A 10,291-nucleotide genomic window follows, 5' to 3' on the forward strand; every position below is an offset into this window, starting at 1 on the left:
ATTCAAACCGAAAAAACCATCCCCTGCCTATCATGTACTTATATTTTTTTATCACTTTGCCACTTTCTACTACTATGTTGAAATTTTTGTAACATTGGAATTGTGATACATCACTATTTGAAATCATCCTTAATATCATATTGCGTATAACCATATTATAATAAAGTTTTCTTAATTATTTTCGGTTGCCCCACTAGAAAAAATTTATAGCTCTGTCCATGTTCAGACGGTTTGATTTTGGTTTTGGACTCGAAACTAACTTAGGACGTTTGGCATGGCCTCCTGCATGGGTGTCCAAGTTCCCAGGAGCGGAGTCCGTAGCCCGAGTCACGGGCGGTTAGGTCTTTAACTAACCATGACAGGCTTGGCAGAGGGTATTTGCGCACAGCAGAAAAATGTTTGGTTTGTTCGTTTGCTAATCCATCACGTCACCATGTCTTTGTTCCTTATTTTTTCAACCTTTCAACCCCAATCCCTTTATCTTTTAGCGCTTAAATACTCACCTTCTATACATATTACTCTCCGTTCGATTCAGATCTAAACCAACCACTCCGCTCGCCATGGTGGAAGCAGGTAAATACGAAATTATACGACCCCCTCCTCCTCCTCCTCCTCCTCCTCCTCGTCCTATCTATTCATTCGTTGTTTTGCATGCAGGCGGCAATGGCTCCTCGGCGCCGCCTCCGGCAACTCCCTACGAGAAGGCATTGGCCGCTCTATCCTCCTTGATCACCAAACGCAGTCGTGCCGATAAGAGCAACAGGGGCGACCGCTTCGACCTCCTCTTCGACTATCTCAAAGTAAATTTTCTTTCGCTTCTGAAAAATACAGGAGCTTTGTTCACTGGTTAAGCGACGTCGTATTTGAGCTCATGTGTTTGCAAATTCGAGTATTAATGGCGTTTATGTAATAACATGCAGATTCTGGAGTTGGAGGAGCCAATTGCACAGATGAAGATTATTCACGTTGCTGGCACCAAAGGCAAGGTATATACAGAATTTTGGAGTTTAGTAATTTTCACACTTCTCTTGTGACTTGCGAGTGCGGAAAAAATTGTAATATATTCAGTTTAGAGCGCAGATGGTTCAAGAGAAGTGCTAAAATCGCTACACTTTATCGTTAATATATTTGAAGTTACAAACTTTTCTTTAGTACTGTGACTCTCTATATATACACTGGCCTTAGTTACTTGTTTATGTATGATGTGGGACTGATTGCTGTTTTCTTGTTTTGGGGGATTGGAAAGGGATCCACCTGCACCTTCACAGAGTCGATATTACGCCATTGCGGTTTTCGCACTGGACTTTTCACTTCTCCTCATCTCATTGATGTTCGAGAAAGATTTCGGTTGGATGGGTGAGTTTAGGGTAAGCGTAGGCCTAGTTGCTTTCATATAACTGCCATGTTACCAAGTAAGTTTTGTAAGTTTTTATGCAATGTGTTTGCCTTCAAAAATTTAAATTTTCTTGTTTTGGTTGATTGCTACAGTGTGGACATCAATGAAGAGAAATTTTTAGCATATTTCTGGTGGTGTTTCGAGAGACTTGAGGTAATCCGTGCTTGGTTTTCTTTTATCTTTGCTGGGCGTCTTTCTAATCTTTCGATGCCTGTGTTTGTAATTGTGAATTAGCACTTTTTCGTTCTGCTATGTATTGATCAATGTAAAACTTTGTATTGCAAATGCAGGAAAAAGCTACTGACGATATACCAATGCCTACCTACTTTCGCTTCCTTGCCTTGCTTGCCTTCAAAATATTTGCAGCAGAACAGGTTTGATGCATATCTTCTTGGTTGCTTCCATGTAACATCCTTCCTCTCCAGAAATGCTACTGATATCGATGATGTGAATCAGAAATGTTGCTTTTATTTTAATCTTCTATGCAGGTAGATGTTGCTATCTTGGAGGTTGGGTTAGGCGGTAGGTTTGATGCAACGAATGTGGTATGTGAAATGGTATTTGAGTACGAAATTCATTAATTCGCTTACTTTGACAATAACCGAGTACGGATGCATTAACGTTTCAGGTTCAGGCACCTGTTGTCTGTGGTATATCTTCCCTTGGATATGACCACATGGAGATTCTTGGTTAGTGTTTTCTCAAACCTATATATTTACATGTGAGTAATTGAGACATTTTAATTGAAAATATAAATACAAAGAACATATGCAAATGTTTTCTGTAGTTGAAATGCGATACAATTACTAGCTGGCATGTTCTGGTGTCGAACTGTCATTTTGGGCCATTGATCAAGTGGATTATTGCTTGAATGTGCAGTCCAGATTGTCTAGCAACACGATATACAAAGACTAATACATGTCCACAGATGTCTAATACGCATAATTGATTTTGTTTTCTTTGTTGAATGCTATAAATAGGAAATACTCTGGGAGCAATTGCGGGGGAGAAGGCTGGAATCTTCAAGGTTTTCGTTAAAATTACATTTTTCAAATGCATATGATGACTGGTAATATGTCTCACAGAACTTAGACTCACGTCTGTTACTGTACCCATTGTTTTTGCTTTCAATTCAGTCTAGGGTTCCTGCCTTTACTGTGCCTCAACCTGATGAAGCAATGCGTGTACTGGAAGAGAAGGCTTCTCGGTTGGATGTAGGTTGCATGACATTACCCTTCACTGATTTTGTTTCCCTCAGAATTGAAAATGCATGATACAGAATGTAAGAAATTTGATGTCTCTTCTAGAAAAACTGTAATATACAACCGGTCATCTAATAAGTAGATGAACTCCAAACGAACAGATAATCATATCAAAGTTTTGAGATACGTTCTGTGCACATTGTTGTTTTAAGAACCCCTTTAAGTGCTGACATGCTCTTAAACCTTCACTGGCACCCTTTGCTGCTTAAGTCTCAACTTGCATTCTTCTGCAATCCTAGGATACTTATGTTTTATCGGAAGTCGTAGGATTCTGAATTTAGGTTCTTTATTATGTCATAACTACCATGTTGGAAGGAGCATGAGCTAAATAGAAAACTCACAGAATATGTCTTCAATGAACTGAGAGATTATGCTGGTTCCAGGTACCCCTTCAACTTGTACGACCGTTGGATCCTAATATGCTGAATGGCTTAAAACTTGGGCTAGAAGGCGAGCACCAGTATGTTAATGCTGGTCTTGCTATTGCACTGTCCTCTACATGGCTCCAGAGGACCGGTCACCTTGAATACCCCGAACATAGTGTAAGTTCTATAGCAATCAGTTCTCCGCTTTATTCTTGATATCTATGTTGATGGATCTATATGCATATCCAAATGGAACAGACCTCTCTGCCGGAGCAATACATAAAAGGACTAACTGCTAAAGTCAGTTTACAAGGACGGGCTCAAATAGTCCCTGATCGCTTTATTAACAGCGAAAGCCCTGAAGATCTCGTGTTTTATTTGGACGGTGCACATAGCCCAGAAAGCATGGAAATATGCGCTAGATGGTTTTCTCATTCTGTTCAGCCACCCGGTACTTCTAGATCATCACATGATTGGGTACAGAGGCACCCTATTGAAACAGTCAGGAAGAATTCAGAACAGGTAGACGCTTTATTTTACAAGCCTTGGAGATATTCATTTTCCTCTTGCTGTTACTGAGAAAAGATGATGATAAATACTTGCAGATATTGCTGTTTAATTGTATGTCAGTGAGGGATCCTCAGTTGCTTCTTCCGAACCTGATGAAAACATGTGCCAGTCACGGTGAGCATACACATTACTTGATGTAATCCCCTGAATTTTCTTCTTTTGAAGATCTAAAAGGAATTTATAGGTTCAGATTCATTCTTTATATTTTTGATCTACAATGAATTTTGTGAGGATCCGTGATTGGAAAGTTAAGACGGGTTTATAAGGAATTAGGCCACTCCCCTATTGCCAATTGGTTTTATGGCGGTACCTCACCTTCCTTCAACTTTCTTGAACTATTTTTTGAAGGAACTTATGAGATTTTGGTTTTAGGTGTCTACTTCAAGAAGGCTCTGTTTGTACCAAACACATCAGTGAATCACAAGGTCGGATCGCATTCCTTGCCTCCGACTGATTCTCAGGTGGATTTGTCGTGGCAGTTCGCTCTTCAAAAAGTGTGGGAAAATTTAATGATGGGTAACAAAGGTATGTGGCTTATAACATAAAATGTCAATTAAGTTAACTTGGTCTTCAAACAACATATGTATACACACACACATATATACACATACCATATAATTCAGGAGTGCACTGTATTTCCCAGTTGGAAGTGTTTGTATATTTTGAGTTTAATAGGAGGCGAAGACAATAGCGCAGGCACTGTTCGTGAAGAACTAACAGATGATAAGGAAATCGCCGTCAAAAGTTGCGAAAATAGTGCAGTTTTTCCGTCTCTCCCGTCAGCTATACAATGGCTCAGGGACAGTGTCCGGCAAAGTAAATCTGTCCGTTTTCAGGTAATGCCGGTTTTTAGGAGGTTGGTATATTTTGTTTTTCACTTTCATGGAACCAAAGTTTATATATCAGGTCCTTGTAACTGGTTCGTTACATCTTGTTGGCGATGTGTTGAGATTCATCAAGAAATGAGGCGTACTACGAAGCTGAAGCCTCCTATTTGCAAGTCTGTCGAACTTCACGATTTTCTGTATTCGCTTGGGAAAAGCCATGAACGGTTCTAATTTCCCAGGGACTCCGAGGTGGTCAAGTGCCGACTGCCTCAACGTGCTTCTGCTACATATTGTATGTTCTCAACTGCCACATATTTCGCCTCGGCGTTTCTTAGCGGCTACAGTTTAAACAAGATACCGGCTTAGACTTTATGCCGGCGTTTTGTTTGAGGGTGGGGCTATTTTCTCACCCCTGTATCGCTATAACAACACGACCTTATTGAGACGTTTCATTTCTTTGTCGACGGATTTGTTTGTATGAAAGACAATAATATCTGCAATTTCAGTCATGTTTTTCAGAAAAGCAAATCATTTTAGTTAACATCCCTCGAAGATCTCTCATAACCTAGCTGACTTAGCGCTCGTTTGAATGTGCTCTAATACTCGATGCGAGTGGGGATCTTCTACCCTGAAAGCATGTCCAAGAGATTTGAAGACGAGCTCGATTGTGTAACAGTAGGAGTGGAGTAATATGAGCTGAAACATCATAATGCTTGTAATTTTCACCCGAATCAAAGCCTTCATTCTGTACATGCTTACAAACTCTACTTCCTATAGCACTTGCATTTCTACCTGTTCTTTAAACCTCGCCCCACCGGCCGAGAGAAGCAATTCTAGTCTACCTATAGAACAAACGACCGCTGATGGAGAGCAAATTACAACACTGAACAACAGACGTATCCCAAATCCACAAAAAATAATCAAAACAATTAACAATCGTCACCGATGCTCAAAGCAATTGCCGGAGCTGCTGGTTTTCTTTCCGGAGAGACTTAACTTCTTTCATCAGCTCAGCTTGGTTTTCCAGCATTGCAGTCATCACATTTGACATTTCTGTCTGTGAAATGATTCCAGAAAATGCATTAGGAACTACATGAAAATGAAAAGGGAACTACAACATAGCAGATGCGTACCTCTTGCATATGAAATTGCCTTAAAATTTCTATATGAAGGTTCCTCATATCTTCATGTATGGATTTCTGAAAAGAATCGAGAGTTTCTTCTAGAGTACGTTGAAAAATCTGAAATGTAAAGGAACTTCCCTGCTGTGCATCTTGTTGGGGTGCATTTTGGAGATGTGAACTTCCACCCTGTCACAATCATCATCGTCGAGTTAACAATAATATTCTAGTATGACGGTAAAGGGCAACATGATAAACATCGGTGGTGGCTTCTCCTAACAAATTTCATCACTGGTTTCCAATTTGAATGACAGCATAAAATCAAGAGGTGAAAGCATGTAATATGACCAAATCAAAGACGATGACTTATCCAATAAATCTGTTACCCATACATTCATTGCTGGAAGAACCCCTGATTCTGTGGCAGTTGATGTATCTGACTTTGACAAGATGCTATTCAACAGTTCTTCTCTGCCTTCGGCTCCTGTTTTCTTTGTTTTTGGCGAACTCACTGCTAGGGACGTTCGATCACTGAAGTTCGATGTAGTGCTTATCCTCTCTGCATAAGTTGAGAATCTCCGAGGCAGGGTCAAAGATGTTGGTGAATCAAGGTTAGCCTGTCCCAAGAGGGCTTTGTTACCAGGGGACATAGGCATAGCACTCGAAGAAATGTGTTCTGGAAATCCTAATGAAGTCTCCTGAATGGAAGACAAATCTTTGGTGCGCAAATTTGCAAACTTTGCTGTTAAAGACATATCTGGCAGTCCAGATAAAGTTGATCCTGATGTCTGAGCCGACATCCCAATGCGAGATGTAAAAGTGATTGGCTGGCGGAACTTATCAGAAAATCTCTCACCACCCCAAGCTTCTGGAGGGGTGATGGATGGGTCTTCGCTCTTGGAAGATGGTGCAGGAGTTGATTCTAATAGTGCAAATGACGATTTTATGTCATCCTGCACCAAGGAATAACACAAATTATCATTCAGAACAATGCATATGAAACAAAGGCATCATGAAATTTAACACCCCCACCCCAAAAATAGCAAATGAATTTACTTACATAGGAGTAACTACACTCTAGCTGCCTAGCATACATGGTTACGTTCAATCTAACATTTCATTTGGTTTACCATTTACAGAACAATAAAGACATGCTAGTCCAGAAATCTAATGGTAAGAACTGAACTTGTTAAGTTGTTAGTCGAAAAAACAATTGTTAAGAAGATTAAAATAGTTCTACTTAGTGTAGATAATATCGTCTGTTCAAAAAAAAAAAAAAAAAAAATGGAACATTTCACATTAAGCATTCATCCAAGAAAATTAAAGATATGGATAACTGAGACCTGTGTAGATGTTGAACTGGGTTTCCAATCAAATATTGGATGATCACTGGCCCCATCTTCTGCAAAAGGGAATCTCCTACCGGACAAATTATCCTTCTTTGATTTGTCATCATCCCAAAGTTTGTCAAGTGAAGGTGTGATTGGATGAACGTCCACAAGAGGGGAGAACACCTCCATATCATCCTTGAAGTTATAAGTAGATCGAGGAGGATGCAATCTATGCAATGTTCCACCAGGCCATAAACGACCTCGTTGCGGTGTATCCTCTCCAGTAGATACACAAAGTATGCTTGATGTTAGTCCACTGCCAGCTGCTGTAACTGAATTTGTCTCTGCAGATAAACTTGAACGGCCTGAATTTCGAGAACTAGATACTGCCATAGATAGAGAAAGACTTGATGAAGTCACAGAAGGAAGTTGGTCTGGCATAAGGATTGAATCTTCAACAGCATCTCCTAAAAGAGCAGTCTCAACAGTACAATTGCTTTCGTTTACAACGACAGGTTTTGACCTTTGCCAGCATAGACTTGTAACAGCCTGATGAATGCTATAAACGATTAGTACAAACAAAGTGAAACACCCTACTGAGTCATACATGAAGACTGCTTGTTAAAAGCTAAACACCCTAGTGTGTGTCCCCATGAGAACATCCTTGTGATATATCTACCTAACCAAGGATATCGAAAGTTTGAGCCCGACCCCTAATCCTCATGATGAGGTATCTTGATCCTTAGTAATGAAAACGACACCTAGTGTTAAATAATTTGGATTTTATAAAGGATAGGAAAATAAAAAATACTAGAGACAACACAAGTTTTTCCAAAATTCAATGTTTCAAGGAACAGTGCAGAGAGAGAGAGAGAGAGAGAGAGAGAGAGACCTCTGAACTACTATAAGCACGAATACCAGTGAAGGGCTCTGGTTTACCACGGACATCGTAGAACACCACATCACCACTGCTTGTCCCAGCTGCCAATACCCAACCATTACCTCTAAATGCCAATGAAGAGAAAGGTGCTTTATAGGAAATGCAATGTGAAGGTTGTCTCGACCCTGTGTCGTAAGTATACAACTTCTTATCAAGCCCAACTGTAGCAAACACCTATCAAGAGGAAAATATTTTGAATATCAGAAGGCTTAGTTAATACGTCTCTACATATTCTGACTCTAAGAAAAATCTTCACAATTTAGTAGCACTTGATATATAGCCTTCTTGTCTTATAAAAAATAATGGACTACAAAATGTAAAGTTATATGTATTTATGAGACCTTGTCATTAGATGGAGAGAAACTGATACCAGCAGTTGGTGCAGAATGCTGCTTCAGCCAAGAAACCTGCGTAAAAGAGTTTGAAAAAGGGAAGATAAGAAGAAAGAAACAAACCAATTCAATTACAAGTAAAACATAAACTAAGAGAAACAAGACTCAATGGGGGAATTGAGTATTTTTCAACTTAACAACAATGCCTAGATTTAATACAGCAGAAGTGATAAACAAGAAAGGTAATAAAGGGATAATACTTGACCATTACTGCTATCAAAGATCAATGCTCTCTTTGGGTTTGGGGAGTCGGAAAGTTGTAAAAAAAAAAAAAGGGAAATGTAACTAATCTCTGTTTCAAATATGCCTGTTTTCCATGACCGGGAACAAAATTTAATTTCCATCTCCCAATGGGAATGCAAACACAAAAGGCCAAGACAGCCCAGCACAGCATCAATATTTGATTAAACCTACTACAAACCTTTGGGCTACGAGCGGTTGTGTCCCACAAATGTACAGACCCGCCATCACCTGCTGTCACAAGAAGGTGTCGGCTAATCCGGGAATAGTCAAGCACTCTTAGTACCTGGTCTTAAAAACCAGCAAACAACCAATTAGTTTGGAAACTAAGGACTCAACGCCACAAAGACCATGGTAATATTCAACGCAAAAGATGCAACGAGAAGACAACCTGTTGATTGGGGTCCTTGAGTTCAGTAGTCCTTGCACCAGATGCAAGGTTGTGAAGTATGACGTCCCCATTAAGACTGATGGAAGCCAAGTGCTCATCTTTGCAATTGTACATTGCACCCGTAATCGTACTAGAGTGACCCCTCAACCATTTGATACACCGCTTTCTCTGCAAATCCCATATTCTTACAACCTGACCGGTTCCACCCGAACAGATGTATCTAGAAACCTTGTTACCGAAGCTGAGAGCCAATATAGACTCCTGCATAAATAGTTCCACCAGCAGAATATCAACTACTAACCCAACACATTCTCTCAAGCATTTACCTTTTCACATTACTGTCACGCCAAATCTACTTCAATTATATAATTGTAACTGAATTACCTCAATGCCGTCTCCGCTTTCGGTTCCGGCCAGCGGAATGGTGCCCATGCTCTTCCCATTCTTATTCCACAACGATATCTTCTTGTCATCTCCAGCACTAGCCACCACCATATCTGCAAAACACAACCCACATTGAATAAACTAAACCCACTGTTTGGCAGCTAAGAAAATGCAGCAAAAATTGACCAAAATTTTCTCGTTTACAAAGATCCTTTTTTTTTTCAAAGCCTATAAACACAGACAGCAGAAAGCAAAACCCATCATCCAATTGAGGGGAGGGAGAGAGAGAGAGAGACTGACTAGTGTGATTCCACTTGAGCGAATTGACATGGGAACCAGGAGAAGGAGTGTAGCTCAAAACGAGGGGATCGGCGGACTTGTCCGACACATCGAAGAGCTTCACGGTGTCGCCGCCGCTTGCTGCCAGCAAAGTCATCGACGGATCCAACCCAGTACTCATTGTCCCCCACTTTCTTCCCAACTTTTCCGATTTGTGTTTTCTTTCCTTCTTTCTTCGAATCTACCAAGCTCCAATTCCCCGGAAAATTCAGTTGTAAGTATTTCTTGGATTGTTTTTGAAACTGAGGTCGAAGAAATTGTGAAACCAAATCACGAAAAGGAAGAGGTGGTTTTTTTAAATTTTGATTTATTTGTTTGAATTTTTAAAATATGGGTTTTTGTCGAATGGGAAAAACCCTACCGAGAAATTGAAAAAAAGAGGGCGAAAATTTTAAATCTGGCAGAGAGGTAAATAAGTGAGCGCCTTTACGGCCCACATTACGATGACGTAAATTCAAATTCAAGCTAACCTAACATTTAATATAATATAATAAAATCTATCGTTTGATAAAAAAAAAAATTAAAAAGAACAATCAATACTCATTTCTTATCTTCGATATCCAATACTACATACTTCATTCATTCCAAATAAATAAACATATCTAAAACAGAATTGACCACAACCGTTTGATTCTATAAGTTCCAAAACACTGCCCCGTACACCAAGTTCATAATAAAAATGGTTGAAATTATTTTTTTCAGGTATCCAATCATTTGTATTAGAACAATTGAT

General features: G+C 39.7%; 2 protein-coding genes across 5 annotated transcripts; one reads left to right on the forward strand and one right to left on the reverse strand.

The window, feature by feature from the left end:
* The first annotated feature begins 414 nt into the window (after positions 1–414).
* LOC126631178 (folylpolyglutamate synthase-like) lies at positions 415–4,948 on the forward strand. 4 transcript variants are annotated; one of them, XR_007626319.1, is made up of 16 exons: positions 415–573; positions 658–800; positions 921–986; positions 1,247–1,356; positions 1,489–1,549; positions 1,687–1,770; positions 1,885–1,941; positions 2,025–2,085; positions 2,377–2,423; positions 2,533–2,610; positions 3,042–3,200; positions 3,282–3,545; positions 3,629–3,707; positions 3,966–4,118; positions 4,285–4,429; positions 4,488–4,948. XR_007626319.1 is itself a non-coding variant. In XM_050301342.1 (16 exons), the coding sequence occupies exons 1-16, from the start codon at positions 561–563 to the stop codon at positions 4,557–4,559; spliced, it is 1,587 nt and encodes a 528-aa protein (XP_050157299.1). In that variant the 5' UTR covers positions 415–560; the 3' UTR covers positions 4,560–4,948. The 4 variants fall into 4 exon arrangements, 2 of the variants coding, with proteins under 2 accessions (XP_050157299.1, XP_050157302.1); XR_007626318.1 differs by having other exon boundaries at positions 4,500–4,948; XM_050301342.1 differs by having other exon boundaries at positions 4,290–4,429.
* A 164-nt stretch (positions 4,949–5,112) lies between these two features.
* LOC126631177 (protein NEDD1-like) lies at positions 5,113–9,934 on the reverse strand. The gene is made up of 10 exons (XM_050301341.1): positions 9,520–9,934; positions 9,220–9,332; positions 8,836–9,096; positions 8,626–8,730; positions 8,154–8,219; positions 7,765–7,986; positions 6,885–7,421; positions 5,934–6,494; positions 5,554–5,730; positions 5,113–5,477 (listed from the first exon to the last, which is right to left on the reverse strand). The coding sequence occupies exons 1-10, from the start codon at positions 9,677–9,679 to the stop codon at positions 5,370–5,372; spliced, it is 2,310 nt and encodes a 769-aa protein (XP_050157298.1). The 5' UTR covers positions 9,680–9,934; the 3' UTR covers positions 5,113–5,369.
* Positions 9,935–10,291: the final 357 nt, after the last annotated feature.

This window comes from Malus sylvestris, chromosome 1, assembly GCF_916048215.2.
Source record: "Malus sylvestris chromosome 1, drMalSylv7.2, whole genome shotgun sequence".
In the NCBI taxonomy this organism is placed as follows: domain Eukaryota; kingdom Viridiplantae; phylum Streptophyta; class Magnoliopsida; order Rosales; family Rosaceae; genus Malus; species Malus sylvestris.

Excerpts from the sequence above, each read along its gene's own strand:
- LOC126631178 (XM_050301342.1), top strand. Across the intron at positions 2,424-2,532 it reads AGAAGGCTGGAATCTTCAAG|TCTAGGGTTCCTGCCTTTAC; the intron begins GTTTTCGTTAAA and ends CTTTCAATTCAG. Across the intron at positions 3,201-3,281 it reads TTGAATACCCCGAACATAGT|ACCTCTCTGCCGGAGCAATA; the intron begins GTAAGTTCTATA and ends CAAATGGAACAG.
- LOC126631177 (XM_050301341.1), bottom strand. The coding sequence starts at position 9,679 with ATGAGTACTGGGTTGGATCCGTCGATGACTTTGCTGGCAGCAAGCGGC. Across the intron at positions 9,333-9,519 it reads GCTCAAGTGGAATCACACTA|ATATGGTGGTGGCTAGTGCT; the intron begins GTCAGTCTCTCT and ends TGTGTTTTGCAG. Across the intron at positions 7,987-8,153 it reads TCTCTCCATCTAATGACAAG|GTGTTTGCTACAGTTGGGCT; the intron begins GTCTCATAAATA and ends TCCTCTTGATAG.